Here is a 23,622-nt window from a genome sequence, read left to right as displayed (position 1 = left end):
AACTTTGTAACAAAATTGGTATTTTAAAATAAATGATTTAACAACAGAAAGTATACCATTGATTGCCTTTACTTTAACAGTAGTAATTCTATAGTGCGCGGCGCGGTTTGCTGTGCTGGATTTATACTTTTAAAATTTAATCTTGTACCCAAAGGCATTTAGTTTTGTAATCTCGTACCCAAACCCACTTAGTTTTGTAATCTCGTACCCAAATGCTTTTAGTTTGTAGTCTCGTACGCAGGTGCTTTAACATATTTTAAATTAATAATCGTAATATTACATAATATGATATAATTTGTAATTGTCGTATTATTTTTTATGTATTTAACATCTCGTAATAAATTACTCGAACACTTCGTGTGAGCATACCAAATATGTTTGAAAATATTAAAATTGTTGTGAACTTGTGTTACTTAATTAAAAATTCCTTTGTTAGTAACGCTAGGAATTTGTTTTGTTTACTTTGTTGTAGGTGTTTAAACTGGTTTAAACTGGTTTAAACTAATTTATTGTTTTTTGTTATGCATTTATTCAGTTCTGCAAGAACTTCGTTGTTAAAATAGAGTGTGATCGTATTTAAATTGCGATGCAAACTCCTTATTTATTTAACATCTTGTAATAAATTACTCGAACACTATATGTGAGCATACCAAATATGTTTCGAAAATACTAAAAATTGCAGTGACTGACAGTGGATTGTCCTGAAATGAAATGAAATCTTTCAGTTTAACGTCCCACGTTTATACCCTTTTGGCTAAGAAAGATTGCGAGGAGGGCAAGTGAATGATATTGGAAGGATTGGTGGAATGAAAATGTGGGGGAAATGAGAGTAGCCGACAAAACCCACAGACACAATGTTGTCCACCACAAACCTACTTGTCCTGGGAGCAAGGGAAAAGGGAGCGAACTAGGGACCCCACGCACCAGAGGTAAGTGCTCTGCCACCCCGGACTGTATTGAGAAAGACCAAACTAATGAAACCTCTCTACTTTGGCTTTATGTTTCGAATCCCACGTTAAGCTATAGGCTATAGTTTCACATTTCATATAGCTTTCATACTGGGAGGCATGTTAAATTCAAAATAAATCAACCCAAAGACAAATGAATGTAGTTTATTAATAAAATCGCAGAAGTAATGTTTTTTCTTTCTTTTTCTTTTCTTTTTCTTTTTCTTTTTTTAATTCAGTAACAAGTTCTATGTTGTAGTCTATGTTTATTGTGTTGCTCAATGTTTGTGATGAAAATGTTACTGAAAAAAGAATATGACAGGTGTCAAATCTCATTTCTTGCTGAAATTTCTTAAACTTTTGCCCCCAATGGTAATTCTACATTTTCGTACCATAACATGTTTCCATCAGTTTACAACAATTATTTCGATTCCCCTTCTGTACAGCAACATTCATTTGGATATAATGCTAGTCTATGAGTCTTGTTATTATTATCATTCATTTAGCCTATCGAGCTCTATCTCCATGTCAAGTTTGGTCAAGATCAAATGAGTTTTTTAGAGCATAAGATATACCGAGCCTAATATCCATTCACGAAGTCCAAACGTAATTGTGATGGCCTATAACTCAGGAACCCAAGGCGTATAGACCGTAATATTTCTTATGTGTACTAAGTTCGCGAAATTCCAGTAGCATCATTTACGTTTTTGCCAGAGCAGGGGAGGATTCAGGGGGAGCGATCGGACCGATTGCACCCCCCCAGAAGAGGAAACTTTCTTATTTTATATATAAATAAAACCATCCCAGAGTTTGGAGCTCTTAAAAGTAGCTCTAAGTAGCAGTATTACATATACAACCCACCGCCACCCCCAGAAGTCCGTACTGGATCCGCTCCTGGGAAAAGAAGATTATACACCAACATAAGTTTCGTGTTTTACAATTTATTAAAAAAGACCGTGTTTCTCAAACTAAGGTGGGTAATTGCTATCTGTCCTTCTCAAATAACGTCCCTATGAAGTTTTATCGACACATTAATTTTGGTTAAGATATTACGTATTTCATCGATCAACTACGCTATATCCTTATTATTGATTTTTCTTTTAGATTAAAATGATTGATTTATTTTTTCTCTACAACACTATTATATTGGTGCTATCATTAGAACAAAATTGTTGATCGAATTTGATTGCAATTCACTACAAATATTTCGAAATACATGCAATAGAGGGCAGCAGTTGTCAGAAACTGATTCCATTTAATCTGCACTACCTTCCAATTGACAGAAACAGACAACTGCATCGCAGTAATGAATACAGTATCAAAAAGTATGAATAATAACTATTTGTCTTGACATCATCAAATGATGAAATAACACGTATAATTAATTGTAGTAGCTCTAATTACGTATTTATCTATAATAAAAACCAACATTGACCGTAGGATTGTGCAAGTTCAATATCCGCATCGGGTATTTACTTCCATCCAATCATGGTTCCTTTTAAATGAAGGTAAACATATCGCCTCTCTCTCCAGTTAAATCTGAAATCTTGTCAGCATCTCATATCCATGAGTAAAATATCTTTTTTCGATCGATAGTCAAGACTTAATAGAATAATTATTACTGTGTAATCTCCTAGGCCTATATAAACACAATCCCAAGAAAAGAAAATCTCAAGTCATCGTACCGTAAATGTCTCTATGCTATTGATACCTATAAAAAAAACCACAGGACCCATCTCAAGATCAGGTCGTATCAGGCAGTCAGTAATCCGTCAATCAGGAAATGATCAAAAGATCAACGAATCAGTTGTATCAGTCATTAGTTAAACATCAGACAGAAGTTTTCCAAACGGATTCCGGCAGACTGCTAGAACTTCATCTAGATGTGTACTTACCACGTAGTGATCCTATGAACTTTGATTCAACCTATTGGGCTTAGTGAAACTCGTTGATACAACGGAGCTCACGAACCGTCTAAGTGGGTACCAGTTAATTTTAATAACCAGTTAGGGAATTTATCGATGGAGATTTATACACAGTGACTACAAGCGTACGTATTTGACCAATTCAGTTTACATTCAGATTTAACTAGATATCCCTAACAGCACAAGATGTGCTAGGCATGTGCCGTTTAGGTGTCCCAGTTACTTTTTAGGTACCCGACACTTCACACATATGAGATTCAGCTAAGTATGTGCTAAGTATGTACTTCAGCTACCTACAGTTTTAGGTACTTGTTACACCTAATTGATATTTGCAACTATGTACCACAAATATAACATTTATATACCTGCCTCAGTTTCGCACTCTAACAGTCGTTTGTTTTTGTCGTCATTTGGGGCATATATCTGTCATGTTGTAGGTACATCCTTTAGGTACCGTAATACTATTTCAGATACCTTAACAGCACAAGATGTTAGACATGCTACATTTAGGTGTTCTAAATTCATCTCCAACATTTGATGCATTTGTTGCTTCTTTTTCTAAGCGATTGTGTACTAGAAGCAACAAAAGCATCAACTTTATTAGATGGCAACTGTCGCCGATCATTTGAAAGTGAATATGGAAGAACCATGAAATAAAGTAAAGAGACACTCGTCATTTTGTTATAAAATTACATGGCGAGCAGATTTTATCTTATCCCAAACGGTTATCTCGAATATACGCGGTTAAAGGAGCACTCTGATTAGTCAAATTGAAAAGAACTCAACAATTTATCCCTCTACAAGCGATACTCTTTTCAATGCCTCTGTGGCCAAGTCGGTAGAGCACGCGGTTAGTAATCCAGAGGTTGGTGGTTCGCGCGCACGCTGGGGTGATTTTTTTTTTACTTGTTCAAAATATTTTTTTAGACACTCTAATATAAACACATTACGCATATAGGCGATTTAACATATTTTGGGGGAGTAATTTTGTGATTCATTGACGCTTACAGCATGGGGGACATACCTAGAACCATGTTCCCCAGATACTTAGAACATACTAGGCGCGTTCCCCAGATACATGCCAGACATGTGCCTAGGGGCGGACATAGACTGTGACTATCATTTTCCATCCATGTTATTTCTCTCTTAGAGGTGCATAAGGCACATACTGGCCACATTCCCATGTACCTGAGGAACATCATAGGCACATACCTGCTATGTAATTGTGATGTTAGTGATTGGTGATCTACTACGCTTTTTTAAAGAATCTTTTTGGAATCTTTTCTTTTAAAAAAAATCCTACTTGCGGTATTTCCTCTTATGTCTTTAGAGCTGAATTTAATTTTCAATTTCATACACTACCCTACATACATTGTCATATTCATAAACATACATTTAAAGTATGTTTACTTCTTTCATTATTTACCCTCAAATCTTTAACAATTTGCTCTACCAAGTACAATTTCAGTGAAAAGATATATCACTAATCGGCTGACTGTTTGTCGACAAAGGATATTTGTGTTGTGCAAGTTTTGCACGATTAAACAAACTATTTGAGCAACATTATCTCAAAATCAGTCAGATTCGTTACATGCAAAGAGAATTAATTCAGTGACTAAAGTTATTGTGGATATCAGTACCGAGGATATTTACCTCATTGCAAGTGTCCATTACAAATAATTAAGGATTGCTACATAAAGCAAAAACAAGAACGCTTCAGCCGTTTGAGGAAAATTTATTTATTGTTCAGGTTTACGTCCTGTGATTAGACTAAAGGAGATGAGAAATGAATGAGAATAAAAAGAATGGTTAAAGGACGATACACAATATACATGCCCTGAGCTGGGTTCAAACCAGGGACAGAAAGGTATTGTGATTGCTAATCTTAGATAGCTCTACTTTTTGCAAGATGATTTGGGCGAAAATTGTCAAGAAAAAATGATCCCGTTCAGTAAACCAGCCCTCAATTGTTCCAAGAGAAATGAATTAGGACATATTGTATGCTTGTTTGTTGAAGTTGTGCGTCCGTACTCAACAAAGAGACTATATGAGGCATGAATCTATAGTTTAAGGTTTAATTCTGAATCCTCGTAATGTGGTTCAAATTACTGGGAAGCGCTGGCGTATTGTAGGATTGTTAATAAACTATTTATTTCTGAAATATTCACAGAACCGATTGAGTAGTTTTCGAGAAACTCATCCAAAAAGAACCCACTCCCATCTCTTAAGGGTTTCGCAGTGAAGAGCGAATGGCTACACTACAGATCTATTAATACAAATTGTATTTGTGAAATACAAACAAAATCATTGGTATCATTTTGGAGAAAATTGTAATTTTCGATTTGCACCTTCCAGTATACTACCCTTATTTCGAGAGTTAAAAAGGAAATTTTAAAAATCGTGAATCTCATAGAATCCTTTAATTTAAAATTTGTTCGCAATACTTAAACTATGTGACCACTAGGTCTCTACATGCAGAAATGGACGGACATTTAAAACTACAACAAGAAAAAAAGTCTTGCATTTACTATAAATCCGTGGAAAGCTCGAATTAAACTTTTCTTCCGATTAGAAGATAATTCAAATTGTTGCCAAGAGATAATCCCTCTTCTCTTCTTCGAAACATTGTCCAAATCTAATATTTTTTGCTGAAAGTAACTAACAATATAAATGCTTTTATATATTCCATACAATGGACATTAATACAATCCCCAGTAAACATTCATTCTACATAATTCCTAGTCTTTTCCTCCTAACAAGGCTGCAACGAATGAAGAATTGGAACACATGTCGGTGTAACAAAAATCGCATTCAAATTGATTAACTAATTTTCAAGATATTCTATTGGCAGATGAACGCATAAATTGGTACTTTTGCTTTATACTCTACCCTAATCAAAGTTTGGAAAGAAAGTTTCTGGTATTCTTTGAGTTTACCTTGGTTCTGAGCAACCTGTATTTTCTACTAAATAGAAATGTCGAATATAGAAACTGATCATTGCTTTACTTCTTCCCTATCTGTTTCAATGATAAAACACATTATTTTACTATGTATATTTTAAGCATACATAGCTATGTATACTAACAAAATAGGGTACCTACTATTTTGTAATGCTCGCTGGTATAATGACCACTTCTAGTTAATCAAATGAGATTATATTGTAGTCATATTCATTAACTAGCTTTTAATTTTATGTCTTATGTTAGAAAACACAATTCAGTCAGGATTATTATCTCTCCTTTTTCTTTTCTTATGTTCCATCATATCCTTCTCGTCCTTCCAAAGACCTTTATTGTTTTTCATGAAGTTGATTAAATTGAATGAACTGATTAGGTTTGTGAAAAAAGTGCAGTCGATTGGTTCCTTTAATGCGTATAGTTCTGGATTCGATCTGTGGTAGATGCGCATTGGCTCAATACCGTGAGGCAGTTGTTAGATACTAGAATTAAAAGGTAATGAACACCGGTCTAATAAGCCAGAACTAACAAGGATGACCATCGATATGCTGATCACCAGGAATATACGCATGGGTGGATCCTGGGTGCCCGGATCTTCCGGAAATCCCAACTTTTCTTTAAATTTAGTCTAATTTTAGGAGCGATTTTACAAATTTTTGTACAATTTGTTCTCATATTGAATTTGAACTCGCTAAAAGTTTTGGACTCCTTCCAAAATGAATTCATCCCAAAGATAAATTCTGCTGGCTGCATACTATCAACTTGAAACTGTCTGAAAAATCAAACACCTTCTGGAACAATAGCTCCAGGAAGATTTATCTAGATTTTTCAATGTTTATAATAATTTGGAAGAATTTCTAAAGACTTTTTTTGGACTCAAATTTGATTTAAACTACTCGCTGAGCAAAACAATAGGTAGTTTTGCCAAGTATCCGCTTTGGCTTCATCAGAAACTATAAATACACAGGTAGTGACAGACTAAATGTAAGAGACAGCGATTTCTCTGGCGTTTTTAAAATGCCTTTTCAAAGTAGAAAACACTACCTTTTTGTGTTTCGGTGGAGACATCGATGTTATTGTATTCCAGCTTTAAAAAATCGATCCTTTCCAGTTGTTTTTATTAGAGAACGAATAGTAGAAGTAGTTAAACCCATTAGAAGGAAGATGTTGTTCTTATGTTTACTAAATCCATTTCTGGGCGAAGACCGTAAAATAATATAAAATACAAAATCAAAGTACAATACCTTCTAACTCACCTTCATATTTCTCTACACATTCTTTAATCATTTCCTCAACTTTCTCTACTGTTTCTTCACCCTCTAATGTTTTTGTTGTATCTTCTTTTAAAGCTTCCAGGTTGAACTGTCCCTCCTCACTGATCTATAAAAAAGGAATATATTGGATCTAAGCTAAAAAGTATTTACAAATGAAGTTATTAGTTGTACTAAAAGAATACTTAATGACAGTGGTGGAACTATTTCCCCAATTTTTAGTCTTCTTTCAGCAGAAAACATAAGAGAAATCTTTCTCAAGCAAAATATTATGGACCTTCGGATTCACATGAGAAATGGTACGGCTAGTTCGTCACTGCCTCGACTTTAGCTCAAGTTTCCAATTTTTTTATACCAAGGACTTTTCCAACGGAATGCTCTGATAATTTGCCACTGACAACATTTTTCAATAACAACAATTCTGGAAAAATGTGTTCATTTTAAAAAATAATCGTTTACTCTTTACTTTCTTCCTGGTTTTGTTGTCCTTTCTTTTAAGAAAAGAAGTTTTGTTTCGAACTAGCAAGGCGTTACTAACGTCAAACCATTCTACCTTATGTATGGCTCTGACAACTATGCAGGTAGCGAACAAATTTGTTGATTCGTCTGTTTCGAATCCCATGTATCGAGCCTGATACTGCAACATGTAGTATGTCACGCACGTACACACGCAAAAAAATTGAACAGTCATGTCCTCAAGTGTCAGGTTGTCTTAACTTTTTTTTTTTTGTATGGGTTCTGAGTGGATAAGGACACTTTGTCTCCTATGTGAGGTGCTGGTGTGCAACTGACGTTTTATATGTGCGTCGCAAAGAAATTAAGCATCCCAATATTCTGGAGAATGGAGTGTTGTGAGTGCTAGAGTCATCTCCAAAATTTTCGGGACTTCTTCCTCATTACTTCGGCTAGATATGGTAGATCCAAGTCTTCGTGGAATTGGCGTATGCTGGCGTCTCTTGCGTGTCCAGAGATAATGCGTACTTCTTCGCTTTGTATTCTTTGCAGTGGAACTTGTTGATAAGATTAGAGGAGGTCGTGTTTCCATGCAGGACAAGCATACAGTAGTTCTGATTGAATGATCATGTTATAAGTTCGAATTCATGTATGAAACAAGGAATTATGTAAACGCTTGTAGCTACTGCTTGGCTTTCCGAGCTCTTTTCTTAGATGCGCCTTGAACTATAGTATCCTATTTAAGTATATATCTAAATATTTTACTCCAAGGCATTCAGGGGATGTCCATAGAAGCTAGATTGAAAAAATTAAATCTTTGAGTTTTACGCCTCACGATTATGACGGCTAAGCTAAAGGAGACAGTGGTGATGAGAAATAAATGAAATGGTGCAATCAAGAAAGTGGGAGGAAACGGGAGAACCCCGAGGAAACCCACACACACGGTGTTTCTCCACCACAAAGTTCACTTAGCGCTAGTTGGGATCGAACCAGGGACCTCATGCACCTGAGGTGAACGCTATACTACTGAGCCGCCGCGGCCTAAGGCAGGTTGGAATTCTAGCTGGTGATATTTTCTTGCAACGTGAACTAACTAGGTCATTTGAACATGTATTTGATTCATCACTTTTTCAGCCAGTATTGCAGAAGATCTAGGTGACATTGGATTCTAAATATTCCGTAGCGGATGTTGTTATACTGAGCAAAAACTGCCATATCAGGTTCATGAAAGACGTCGCAGTTCATGAAAGACGTCGCATTAATAACAATAAGGTATTTTTTTCACGTGCCAATATCAAGGGATTTCGTATTTGGTTACAGGACAGTAACATATTTTTTCTCTCTTTTGAAAATCTGTCATACAACATATTGCAGTATCAATGACGATATATTACATATAGAAGAGAGAAGAACCAGAATAAACTTTAGTGGTTAAGGAAAGCAGGCTCAATTGTGACAATGCCTGGTTTCAAAAACGATAGTTTGTCAGTGTCTACTCATTGGAGCTGATTAGTATAATGGCATAGTATTAAGCAATGCTTCTTTACGGCCGTAGCTACCAGGCCCTAAGATAGCTTGCAACCAAATACTATATATAGTTATCGTAAATATAGAACTTTAACATTTTAAGTAAACAAGTATATACTTACCAAATTTCGTTCAGCCATGTAACAATGTGCGAAACACTGCAATGAATAAAGAAAAAAAATATTAAATCTATATATATAAAAGAGAACGCACAAATCCTTTGTGAACTCATCACGCTAATACGGCTGAACCAATTTCTTTCATTTTTGGGGGGTTATTAGGATTTGGACCCTAGATGGTTTTTATCATATCACTTTAATTTTTAATTACCAGTGTCTTGAGATAATTGACCATTCAAGTGTCCATACGTACAAATCCTTTGTTATTAGTTCATCATAGGTAAAAATAAACGTATTTATATGCAACCCGCATGACCATGTGACTCGGCGGGTTAACATAAATGACAGGCGATATAATGTTAACATTTACTGGAATCTACTATGGTTTTTATCATATCACTTGAAAGCGAAAAAGTAAAAATTATCTAATTAACAAGGTTTATTGCGTTCCGGGGTGACCGCAGCGAAGCGGGGTGAACGCTGCTAGTTATGAAATAAAAGAGGATGGAAATATGTTTTTATGTGTCCTTATATGGGAACAAAGTACAGAATTTTAAGACATGCATTAAAGTCTTCCCTAAGCCAACCCTCATTTTTTTAAAAATTTAGTTAATAACTTAAAGACAATGAAAAGTGCAGGTGTAGTTTTATCGCATTCCACTTTGGAAGATTTACAGGTAAAATTCAATACTTAGCATGAAAAGACATGTTTAAGGAACAAATTTCTGCAGCGGACAGAATTAAATAAAAAGCAATACAGCTGTGTTATACAGTTGTATTGTACAGCTGTATTAGTTTGACAAGTATAGAGTTACAAGTGTAAAATCATTACAAGTGCTTTATGACGGATAAAATAAGTGAGTGCATATGAAAGATATCTCTATTTCATGCCATTTTCCACTGCTATTGTATAAGTGAATGCTTATTTCTACACAGTGTACAAAACCTGTATTTTATGTTTACAATTCAGTCTAACTAGTACGAAAGCATGACAAGTAGTATTGAAACTCTTATCATTGCCAAAAACCACTTCTTTCCATTACTCTTGCTTGCGGCCATATCAACTATCGCTAACGTACCTTCTCCCTTCGGACGCGCTAGACGCGGGTCCACCAGCTTCGCCCTGCCTGACTCTGTTAGATATCATTCGTGCTTTTAATGGCCACCTAACACAGATTGTTTGTGTTTTTGCACTGTAGTTTTTATGCTACACATATGGAAGCCGTATTTATACGCAAATCGTAAAAGAATTGCAATTTTTAAACAGTTACTTCTGGTGACCCCTATTGAATTTTATCTATAATGCCAAGTGAGATATTTTCATGTAACCCAGTAGAATCCTTTTAGTGGACAATAAGAAGGAAATTAGTGAAAGAATTATAATTTTTTTCTACAATTCTTTCTAGTGGTCTGTCCGAAGTAAATCTGTACGCAATGAAGAATATATAAAAAATGTAAGAAGTAAGCCAAGAATAAATATGTTGGAAGTATAAACTAATAAAGGTTTCCAAGCCTTTTCTTGTAGACCAGAAACTTGGACTTAGTTAACAACGTCATAATTATAGGGTACGTAAATTTATACACTACCACTACGTGGAGGGACTTGAAAACAATTTTTGTTCATATAATATCATTTTGTATATATTATCTGGCTCACTTTCTATATTTTTGATATTTCTTCATTTTATTTAAGTTATTTACTAAAATTTAGAAATATTGGGTGTGAGCTTGGCGAAGAGTCTTAATCACTGGCGTCTCTGGCATGTAAATTTTGGGGGGACATAAAAAAGCTATTTAAATGGTACTACCTAACCCAAGCTATGTATTATCTTTGATTCCATTTGTTACTTTCCAGGACCCCCTGAGAACTCCGAACTCTGTTATAATCGTTTCACAGCCTGAATATTATATTTCAAATACGGTCGTTAGTAAATAAATTAAATTAGACTAAAATATGGAATATTTTGTACTTCAAAATATTGGGGGAACGCATCTTCCTCGTCCCCCCCGCCAGAGACGCCCATGGTCTTAATTGTTTCTCAGTATTCCTAATGTTTGAAGTAGATAGACATGATAAATTATACCATCACACTTAAGAATACAGTATTTGCATTCCTGTATGTGTTTATACATTGAACACACTTTGCATGGTTATTACGGTAAGCAGGATTCATTCAATCGGCTCAATTTTGCATCCTGAATGCATATCAGCGTTTTTTTTAAAAACAGTATCTCAAATTGCGATGTATCTTTGCATCTTTCATTATTATGACACAAGTTAAAATAATGTAGCGAACATGCATCCGGAATGGGCTGAATTATACTTTTATTTTAAAACAATTTTATTATTAAGAAATTAACATTTCATATTGAAAACAGTAAACATCCGGACAGTGTTGTGATTTTATAATAGACAAGCTATTCAAGGAAAACAACCAGCCTAAATTCGGAAACAAGCACGGGATGCCCCACAAAAGCATACTTTCACCAGTTTAAAATTGAACATCCAACCAAGTAAACACGGATGCTCATCCATATAAAAACTAAGTGTTAGAAAGTTTACTCGCCCATTCCATGTCTATTCTTTGGTGAGTGTATGCCATGCCGCCTACTCTGTGCCGTGCATCCCTCAAAGGGACCCGACGCCCAGCCCTGGTCATGTAGTCGTCGGCACCTGAAGTCCAAGAAGCTGAAGCGGCATACGTCCAAATCTCAGAAGACGTCAAGTACTAGACGACCTCCAAGGGGGAATTCCAATATACAAGTCCAGAATCGTAGAAGGAGACAAGAAGGACAGCCGTCAGCGAGAACGAACGCAGAACCACAACGTCCCGCGCCGAGCAGCGAATGGAATCGTCAAGACTGCGAGGCAGCGCCAAATGAAGAAGGAAAGACTTCCGGTGGGTTCAAGACAAGGACTCCTACAGTCGACTTCTAGTTATTCAATAAGTAGTGGTGCGCAAGGGCGCCCATCATGGGGGGAAAGGTGGGGCGCTCGCCCCCCTAAGAGGAAATTTTACTTGGGAATATTGAAAACCCAATAGAATTTTTACATTAGTTACAGCAAAATTTGAAACTACTATTTGAAACGTCGCTTATACTTGCCCCCCTTGAAAACCACAACATGGGCGCCCTTGGTGGTGTGTCGTTAACGTTCAGTTAAAGCGACATCAATTATAGGGCCTGTGGATATCAGCGAGCAGTATACGTGGGTAAGCAACAACATATTTTAAATGTTCTCAAAGAAGTTCATTTGAGGAAGAAGGAAGCTAATATTCTATTAAACACATAGCCTTGCATTGGCATGTTTATAATTTAGACGTCTCAATTGGTCTTCAGCTAACGAGACAACCGATCGAAACCGGGACCCTTCAGGTCAAAGCGTTAATCGGCATTTCAAACTTCGATTTATCTCATTTGCTAATGTAATACCCCCGGATCTTTCATAATTTCACTCCATTCATTCATCATCATTTCTTTTATAATTAAAGGACAAAATCCAACTTCTTATCATTCATTCATGATACCCGCATCATTCTGATGCTTAGTTTATGAGCTAAGAAAACATTGAAATAAGTTAATCTCTCACGTGACAGGTAGATACAGTAAACCTTCTACTACTATTTCAATTTATGACACAGTGCTGCTATTGAGGATTGTTATTAACTCCCCTTGTAACGAACCGCTGATATATTTTACCCTGGCACATATTTCTCACAGTGAACAATATTCCTAACAGTAACGAATTTATAGTCACTCGTAAATGGAAGTTTGAAATGAAATGAAAGTTTGAGTTTTGCGTCCCACGATTATGCCGGTCAGGCTAAAGGAGACGGTGATGAATGGAATGGTGGTATGAAGAAAGTGGGAGGACCGGGAGGAAACGGGGAAACCCGGAGGAAACCCACGCACACGTGTTTGTCTACCACAAAGTTCACTTGGCACGAGCTGGGATCGAAGAACCAGGGACCCCATGCACCAGAGGAGAACGCTCTACCACAGAGCCACCGCAGCCCCCATTATAGTCACTCTTACCGGGAGAGCAAGACTGCAGTGGCCCTTTGGATTTTCGAAGGGTGTTCAGTTCTTGGAAATGCGCGTCAAAACATACTAATTTGCTCCAACATATTGTACTACTTAATATATTTATATTAAATACTACAGTAATATACCTTATTTCCTGTAGTTAATAAGGATCTGTGCTTAAATAATGCGATTTCCACTAAAATACAGATTTGATTTTTAAATTCAAAAATAAATGTAAAAGATTGATCCAAAACAACTCTTAAAATATTTCTTCAAACACTTTTCGATATTTGGAGAAATCAGAGAGAGAAAAACCGCCTACATCTTCCGCAGAAAAAAAAAATAGCAACTTTATCGATTACGTCTTAGATGCCCCTGTAGAAGATGTCTGTCTTTGCCCAGTATAGATAGTGTGCAATACCGCTTAATTATATCTTTATACCATGCTGCAAATGGGAGAGTTATAAATATTAGTTTTTTCGGGTAATACCAATCACAGGAGGAAAGACGAGGACGTAAGTGAACTTTTCAATTGTAGAATTTGTTTAAAGAGAACATATTGTATGTACCAAAGGTAGCAAATAGCATTATTATATGTATATTCTGAAGCCTCCCCCCATATTCTTTTTAAAACAAATCAAAATGACGCTGCATAGATGTTAAATTCTAAGAAGAATGTTATTTGTATGTAGTGAGTGCTTTTCCTACAGGGAATTATATTTTATCGACGCTTAGCAGCATTATTCTGAAAATTATTAATATATCGGACTTGTATGTCTACTGTACCTTAATTTGAGGCTCCTTCTCTGCAGAAACATCCAAACCTTGGAACCAATCCGCTATGGCCTCTGAAGGAGAATTAAAGAGAAAGTATTATTCTAATGTGTGTATATATAATAGTGATGTATAACAAAACATGCAACGAAGTTGAACAGCTGATTAACATGAATGCAAGTTTTTCAAAGAACTTAAAAATTTCGTTACTGAATTCTCTATGTGTCTGTCTGTCTGTTACTTGCGATTTTTTTTTCAATTTTGAGCCCTCCATTCATAGAGCATCAAAAACTATCTAAGAAAGTGATGAAATTTTTCGCATAACTCTTACCGTTCCCAGGAAATTGGCCAAAAAAAAAAAATGGCCGGTTTCCGTAGATTTAAGGAGCCATATCTCGAGAACCATAAGTTATAGAGAGATTATATTGGTGTTGATCAATACCTAGGGGATGGTGAACATTTTGGTACCAAACAGTAACCGGTGTCTACTGGCCAAACCAGTTCAGTTCATATCGGTTCCGAAATGTTTACCATCCTTTTAGGTATTGATTAGCACCAATATCATCTTTGTATGTCTGTTCCCGACATATTGACCAAAAAATAGTTTCAATTTTGGGAGATTTAAGGAGCCATATCTCGGGAACCGTAAATCATAGAGAGATCATATTAGTGTTGATCAATATCTAAGAGGATGGTGAACATTTTCGTACCAAATAGCAACATATTGCCATTGGCTAACTGGCTAAAGGCAAACTGGCCACCGTTCCCCAGATATTGGTCAAAAAAGTTCGAATTTCTGGATTTAAAGATGGGGTGGGTGAAAAGGGTTGAGGAATTATCACGAATGGAGAATTGTTAAATTTGCAAATAGAATCATCAGTTAAATACATTTGTCGATAGAATCTGTTCGTTGAGAAATAGCTACGTTTTGTGTGAATGGTACAAAGTAAGAAATTTTGGCGTAATTTTTCGAAACGTTCGCTATAAATTCATTGGAAGGTTGTGGTGACAAATAATCAAGAAGTGATGCGCATATGAGGTAGTTCATTGGCGAAACTAGCGTTGTACGTAGCTTACTGCCAATCTAGAAAATTCCACCGGAGCTATGCACGTTCATTTTCTCGTACCTAAATGCATCATGAAGTAGAATTGACCATGCAAAGATTTATTAAACCTAATAATAGTATAGATCATGCATGCAGGATGAGTAACATATTGTTCGTGAACGTTCTAATAGAGAGAAAGTAGTTAGAAAATATCCAATAAATACAGTTGTTTGTTGTAGTACATCAGGCTCATAGCTATGAGGTAGCTAGGGAAGTTGAGCCTTCGCCCCCTGCGGCTACTTTCAGTTCTCAAATTTTCATTTGTTGGTGGAATTTAACCCCATGAGGGGTGAGCTCAAGTCAACCCCTCAAAAATGATCTCGGCCCACCTTGTACTATACTTTTACTACCGGCCTCGCCCAACAAATTTGTTTACCCTCGCTGATCGGATAGCTGGAATTAATGGTGTGTTGGAATTTAGCACACACTTTTGAACTTCCCCAACTGTAAGGCTTTTATTTATTGGGATGGCGTAGCAACAGCCCAGTGCGTTCAAGGACATGAAGTCGTCGGCAGCCAACGACAAGCACACTGTCTCTTGATTTAGACGGTAGTAGTGCGTGATTGGAGGACGGTTCATACAGTGGAGCGACTATAGTGCTCTGGCTACAGGCCTGAAGAAAATATTTGTTTCAATGCGGTTTTGTCAGGTAAGTAAATGCCTATTTCAATGTTCTTTGTTATTTTGGTAGCTCAATTTATAATTATATTTTCATACCGATATTACGTAATGCATGATACAATAGCATATAAATGTTCACTGTCAGTCACGTCATGTTTCTAGAACATATTTTATATTTTCTTCATAATACCAAGTTATTTTTGTAGTATCGCCATCATGCGCCATCTCACCCATGTGCGCAATCTCTCCTACAGGGCTAGGGGAGGTTGCGCAAATTAAAGATTTCGAAAAACGGCTACCACTAGGAGCACAATCACTTTCAACAATGATTGTGGGTCTGGTATTGCGCACAAGGTACCCAACTAGACACTGCGCAATTCTTAATAATTTTGCTTCTATAATGGTTCTTTTACGCAAGTATGTTGAATTGTACGTGAACTATTCTTACTTTACCTTATTTTTAAATTAATGACGATAATACAATTGGTGCTACGAGAGAATGGGAGGAAATGGAAAAACCTAGAGAAAACCCACGGACACGATGTTGATTACTATAAACGCTCATACCATGGAACGAACAAAACCTAAGCGATGTGAGCTTTGTGATTAACGACATACTATGTGTGGACTTTCTCGGGCTTGTTTCGTCGAGTTTATATGAAAGGTGAAATTCGAACATGTGCTAATTTCACCGAGGATCAATCCCTAGTCTTCGAAAGAAAAACCGAATGTCTATTCAGCCCAAACTGACTCTAGGTAGTTATGTTTTGATATTGTACGTGTCAGGAGTACTGAAGTGTTACATTGCATTTTGATATTTTAGCTGACCCATATATGTTATTGTATTTCAACATTTCCTGGTAGAACAACCTAGAAGTTCATAAACAACTAGTTAATAATAAATTAAATTAATAATATTAATAAATAAATATTCTTAATATAAAACAAGAACGTCTCCTGTTGTGCATAAATAGCGTAATACTAATTTGTAAAATTTCAACCACCCTAATAGATGTCTCTACCTGCGCTGTCTGCCTGATCCCAATAGATGGTGCTAGTGTGAAGGCAGTTTGCACATTTAACTGCAATTTGAAAGCTGTGTTGTTTCTATTGGACTAGAACGAACCCCGATTTAAACCAGTGTGGTAATGCTTGAATTTTTGTTAAGTATGCATTCGACCGTTTTCTAAAATATACCATATACCCACATCTGTATACGCTTGTCCTTTTGTAAATGTAAGGTTAGTTTACGCTACACTATAAAACATTACGTAGATATATATGACGTATAACCACGTATATGCCCCATTCAGTGGCGTATTTAGGGGGGGCTTCCGGGCTTAAGCCCCCCCGAAATCTTACTTACTATAGTAAAGTATATGAAATATCTTGCAGAATTTTCACATTTTCAGGCAAAGCCCTCCCCGAAAGTTAGCAAAGCCCCCCCCGAAAGAAAATCGTAAATACGCCACTGGCCCCATTACATCTCTGATTTTAACCTATAGTGTTCAGCGAGCGATAGATTAGTGAGAAGAACTAATAGTAATTCCGCCTTATTTGGATTGGGGATATTTCTTATAATATTAGTATTTGTTCAACTCTAGTTCGTGCTAATAATAGTAAAATAAAGGATGGTAATTATCAAATTCAATTTGTCTTTAGCTAGGATAAAATAAAAATACCGGTGTGTATTAATGCGTATCTTGGTGGAATATGATTGCTTGAAGCAGCGCAATACAGAATAAGTCAAATAGTATTATTATTATTATTATTATTATTATTATTATTATTATTATTATTATTATTATTATTATTATTATTATTATTATTATTATTATTTTTGTATCTACTTAATAATTTGATGCATTCGAATGCTTAAAAGCAGGGATGCAAATAAGCAACAAATATTTATTAGCTCAAGAAAAAAAGCTACTAGCCCACATTTCACAATAGAAATCATTTACTCACCTTCGGTATAATTTTAAATACTTGCCCGCACCGATGAACCGGGCGAGTGGTTATTTGCATCCCTGGCTTAAAAGTGTTCGAAGGTGTAATGTTAGATTCATTAATAGATAATATTTAGTGTGGTATATCCTGGAATTTTATTTTTAAATGTAATTTTTGAAACCTCCTACTAAGTAAGTGATAATAAATAGAGTACGAATTAAAAAAAAACAAACCTCTAACTATGGAATCATAAAGACTTACCATTTTTTACTGGAAATTTTTCTTTGCAGGTGTCTGATTCTGCTGATTTTTCGTCTACACCATCTGTTTGCTTTACAAGGCAGGTAATTTTTTCAACTTCTTCCTTTTTTAAAAAAAAAGAAAGAAAGAAAGAAAAACATGTCAGAGTAAGTGTTAAAACACGATGCTTATGTTAATAATGGATTAATAATTTGCAGATTCAAAGATTATATTTTTCCCTACTTACATGAAATACGATCTTAACTTCATAGGTTAATATGAATATAGTTCAACGGTGTTAGTGAAAATAATGCTGGACAGGACACATGAGAGACCTGAGACAAAGAGATTTTGCTATTTTCAATTAATTAAAATATCTTAAATAATGCATGAGGTTTGTTCTAAAAGTTCTATGTCCTATTAAGTAATATTATATACCTAGGCATGTAAAACATTTAATACACATTTATTATATCTTCATAAGATGTCATACCAAGTTTAGTGTTACCGTACGCGTATATTTCTGAATCGGAGATGAGAGTTTTTGATGCATTTTGGAGCCCGAAAATATGGAGTGGTCTTGTATTCGCGACAGATGATATTTCCTTGTTTTATATTATTGAACAGAATCATGAGCTTCCATTAACCTCTAACTTTATCCTCTTCCTCACCATCCGCTTTAGCCTTGAATATTCGCAGATTCAGTGGACACTTCAGTGGTCCCAGCGAAGAACATTAAGGGGGGTCAGTGGGGTCGGCTTGTGCAGTTCGCAAGAGCGTCTGAACTACCTGCTTCTTAAGATATTTAATAATATTTAGTATATTATTATATTGTCGTTTCGTTTCTACCCTCCACTTGCTTCACCCCTTACGTATATGCATTCCATCATCACACCACCACGTTCACAACAGAGCAGCGAACCTGATAGACTCTCTGTGTGTAGTTCAGAAGGCTAGCGCGGGCAGCTGAGAAGAGGTCGAGGAACTGTGGTCTCCTGACGTTCAAATCAAGATTTGAACTTGCAGCATTGACGGCTGTTGTTAAAATTCTCCAGTAATGGGCGCTTTAAACAGAATCAAAGAATGAACTACAATTTAAAACAGAAAACTATAGTTGTATATAACTCATTCTAATGAAAATAATCTAATGGAACAAACAAAATTACGGCTTTCCGAGGTCGTACCGAGAGGAATGGAAGGTTTAGAACCCTTCCCCAAAGATTCTTAAGTTAGCGCAAACAAGCTTAAATTTTAATTTATTTTCAAGACGTCTCTTTTTAAATACTATAATTGTTCATAATAAAACTATAATTGTTTAGTACAGAAATGATTGACGTAGTCTAAAGATTTGATATTACACTTCATCTGTACTCTTTCTTTTCTTAAAAAATATAATTCTATATTTTTTTCTTAGAATATAGATGGCAGAATTTAATAATTGCATCTCGTTTCTCGGGTGTACGTAGAATTGCATCGGATCAATCGTACATAGATGTAGTGCCTTATATTATTGGACCCCTCTCCCAAACTTTGAACTGATCCACCAAAATTTTCTGGGTGCGTGCCAAATATTCTATCACGATTCGTTCGCAGATCATTTCTGTTAAGGCTCATAATAATCTTGTAGAAAAAAGTTACATTCGCTAATTTTTGATAGATTGCATCAAATTTTGGGGTGTTTGAATATGCTTTATGTCTCCATTAGGAGTTCGAAGATTTTAGCAGCTCTGGTGTTTCCGTGGTTTGGTTGACTTCATGAGGTAACCTATTGTTCTGTCCTTCTCATTTGTACAGTGACTAGTGTATGTCTTTCGTGGACAAGCCCCGGGTTCAGTTCCGGGTGGAAGAGCATCAAACAGTGATCTCCTTTTTAAACTGTAAATCTCGTCTTATATACAGAGAACGTAAGTAAAAAAATAAACAGCCATGAAGTGTCTTGAGACGACAATGCAAAAGTACATGGACATAGCGTTCGCAATTAAAGGTGCCTCTGCAACTATCATAATAATTTGAAACATTGCATGTTTCGTGTATACTGTTAAAAGTTCACAAAACGGCATGCATGGCAATTCAAATATACAAGATAGCAAACGTTTGGAGTCTAATGGAGATTCAATTTAGTATATTGTCGTGAAATTGGTGGTGAGATTTTAGAAAGGGAATTGCATACTACAAAATTAATGAAAAATCGAAGTAAATAATGCGATATTGACTTCAGAAACTGAAAGTTGTTTTTACCATATTAAAGGATATAAAAGCATTTAAAGGAGTGCTGTAGCTCAAAATAGCCTCAGTACATTAGCTATAGTATCAGAGGAAAATGAATTATAAAAACTAAACTTCAAAAGAGTTATTGACAGGTTGATTACCGAGAAGAAGATCAGAAGATACGAATGAAATGGAGCATTTGTCTATGAATGGGCACTTGTTATACGCAAATATACCATATATGGTTACTTTCATTGATTTTTATCGTTTTTCTTATTTAGAACACTGAAAGAATTCTAGAATTAGAATTTTCTAACGACTGTGAACTACCGAAAAATTATGTCACGAGACGCCACTGAAGGAGGTCTTATCTGATTTGAATTTAGTGTAATTTTATAGTAAATTCTGAAAATATACACAGTATGTGTTTCAGGGCCTGATCAAGAGAGGGGCTTAGGGGGGCTGCAACCTCGGACCTCCAGTTGGACGGGAGGCCTCTACCCTGATCAAAATCTTAGCTAGCTGTCTGAAAAGAATAATACAAGATACAATCATCACCATACGATAATATATACCAAAAATATTATACATAATCCATTAACGTTCCTACTGTGCTTTCACAGAAATGTATGAGGCGAAGTCAGTAGTGGCCACATATTTTTTTTTCTAGCCCCGGGCCTCCTGTGTGTTGTAGATGTAATTTTTGTAATTCTTTGTTTTAGAAAAATGGATGGGTCCTCTTGAATTCAGAAATATACGGCAATTTCTATTTTCCTGTTTTTGAAGGTAAAGAAAGACAGGAAACTGAAAGATTGAGTATTTCCATAAGAAGGATTTAACGCCTCAAAATATCCACGTCGACATGGCTTCGGCCATAGTACGCTATGTAAAGACATAGGCAGTTGAATTTAGAAGGGAGAGAACCAGCATTGAAAATGATCTTCGACTGGGAAGGGCCCTTTGAAGAACTACCGCAGAAAAATATTGACAAAGTCCATAAAGGTGATAAATGATCACCGATTGATCGTCAGAAAGATTGCCAAGACAGTGGGCTTGTCAACTGCAAGTGTTAAAGAATCATCACCCAGCATCTGGAAATGAGAGCATTTCAGTGAGATGTGTATCCAAATTTTAAATCCTGAGCAAAAGGTGGCCATTAAGATGACAAAGCGCGATATTTCAAGAAATAATCTTCAGCTTTTCCGGAGAAATTTCCATTCTTTTCTAACTCGATTGATAAAGTAAAGATGAGACATGAGTCCATGGTTCTATTATTACCAATGCAATCAAAAACCAATTTCTAAATGTAAAATCCCTCATTACAATCTCGGAAAAAAATCAGTACCCCCAGCAAGGATTTAGAAAACATGAGTCATGGCAACAATTGCAAAGCGCCGGTTGGAATCTTAAAACGTGCGGTGAAAATTAGGAGTGTTACCAATTTAAAAAATCGAATAATGGACGTTTGGTGCACATTAGAAGAGTCCTAAATTCATACTGGTTAACTATAGAACAAAAATAAGCATACCATTGGCTTTTGGAGAAAATTTACTATTAAAATGAGGTGACACATGCTATGGTTTTCATTTTTCAAAACTTCATTTTAATTCAAAGTTGCGGATTTCAAGATGGCTGCCGTCAAAGATACCCGTTTCGTATCACTTCCCTCTAGGCATAATATGTATTACCAAAACCTTTATCCACTTATAATCATTAATACTCGGGTTAGAAGCGGAGGTAAAGGACTTACGCACATAGTAAGTATAAACAATTAATATGCCTGTAACTTTTCTCCAAATGGGCGTATCTTAAAACTAACTTCACTATTGTCTTCCTGATTAAATTCTAGCCCGAAATCATGTATCATATTACAATATTCTCATTTTAAAAACTGGACCTTAATTCAAAATGGCGGATTTCAAGATGGCTGCGATCAAGGTCATACCTACCATACGACTTCTCCCTAGACCTTATACATGGTTGTTCTTTCATTAACACTCTGTTTACAAAGGGTAGTAAGGGACTTCTGCAGTCATCTCTATTAACTACACCACAACCTTTAAAAATTTTTTTTAGAAAATAGAAAACACGCACCATGGCAAAAATTTCTGTCATCACAAGTAATGAATACATGTCCTCTATCAGGAAAAAAAAAAAAAAAACTTGAAATCGGAGCCGGACAGTTGGGTGATATGTCCCTTGTAAGGTTGGTGAGTCATTGTTGTCCTGTTAAGTTTCTGAGGTATTTTTTTAATGACCTTTAGTTTGCTAAAATTCCTTCTCTTGCCTTATAGTGAAAATAAATATTTGTCCTCCTCCTCCTCCCAATCCGGCGCCCGTGGCACAAGACCTGTTTTTTCCCTTAATTACGTCATTGCCGACAACTATTTTCTTCAAAACCAGCCATCTACAATTAGATTACTAGGAACTTCAATTTAAGCGCCTCAAGAAGAACGTAAAAGATTTTAAGGTCGAATTTAACTCTCGAAAGCTGAAAGTCGCCCAAGACAAATACGCAAACTTAATATCTCTGTGCAACGGACCTCCTAACCCTGTCATACGAATGTCTGAGCACCAGCAATTTTACTTGCACCTCGACCATTAGGACGTTTTCAAACAAAACTTAGTTTCTTTCTTTTTGTAGTTTTGTTAACTTCAGGATTTTTTTGAATGATATTATGGACATGTTTGAATAATTTTCAGTACTGTATGGAGGAGCTATTGATTATACTCATTAAAGTTCTACTCACGTTTACTTAAAATAATACAATTACTATCTAGTTCAGTAACGATAACTTATTTTTAATTTCATTATTTAGACTGTCTTGAATTTTATTTTTCTTTCATACAACTTCATATTCACTTAATAGTGTTAATTTGTAGTATTCATTTCATACCATATTGTTTCCTTTTTTGATGAAAAGTCATGAGCCTTATTACTTTGTTCTTTTACTATTAATTTCATAAATATGTTTAATTAATTAATGAAAGAAATAAAACTTTTGGTTCTATAGATTTACTTTTTTTTTTTTTTTTTTTTTTTTTTTTACAATTTACTCATATCAAAGATAAGTACATCAACTTAGATGTATACAAGTTGACAAATTTACCGTTTTCCAACTTCAATTTGACATTATTCTTATATCCCAAGAACTATCCACAGTGACGTAACATTCTTAAAACTAACACTTTTTTTTTTTGCAAAGTGACGTATCTCAAATAACATAATTTTTGTGACTTAATATAACAATATTATATAATTTGAACATATGGTATTAACGAATATACTTTTGGCTACAATTGTGTCAAAAATTGGTAAATATTTGTTGGTAAACACGAGTGTATCAGGAAAGTGAAATAGGTGCAAAATTTCAAATCGCTCTCCTGGAAAATGAGAAAAATTGAGATACTACAGTTTGCAAACAAAGGGACGATATTATGGATTGCGATCAGTTGTTAGCCGTGTTAAATACTTAATGAGAATCAGTTCTTGAAGA

The 23,622-nt window shown here is 35.6% G+C and overlaps 1 protein-coding gene across 1 annotated transcript in view; it reads right to left on the bottom strand.

The window, feature by feature from the left end:
* Positions 1 to 23,622, bottom strand: part of LOC145684808 (uncharacterized) — a 109,027-nt gene that overhangs the window by 83,010 nt on the left and 2,395 nt on the right. Inside the window, exons 2-5 of the mRNA XM_081757176.1 lie at positions 17,939 to 18,041; positions 14,012 to 14,073; positions 9,203 to 9,238; positions 7,086 to 7,209 (exon numbers count right to left, since the gene is read on the bottom strand). Coding sequence (XP_081613302.1) covers positions 7,086 to 7,209; positions 9,203 to 9,238; positions 14,012 to 14,073; positions 17,939 to 18,041 — 325 coding nt within the window. The remainder of the gene's footprint in view (positions 1 to 7,085; positions 7,210 to 9,202; positions 9,239 to 14,011; positions 14,074 to 17,938; positions 18,042 to 23,622) is intronic.

This window comes from Thermobia domestica, chromosome 5 (genome assembly GCF_964235325.1).
Source record: "Thermobia domestica chromosome 5, izTheDome1.hap1.1, whole genome shotgun sequence".
NCBI classification, from domain to species: domain Eukaryota; kingdom Metazoa; phylum Arthropoda; class Insecta; order Zygentoma; family Lepismatidae; genus Thermobia; species Thermobia domestica.
This window is presented reverse-complemented; position numbering and strand designations above follow the sequence as displayed.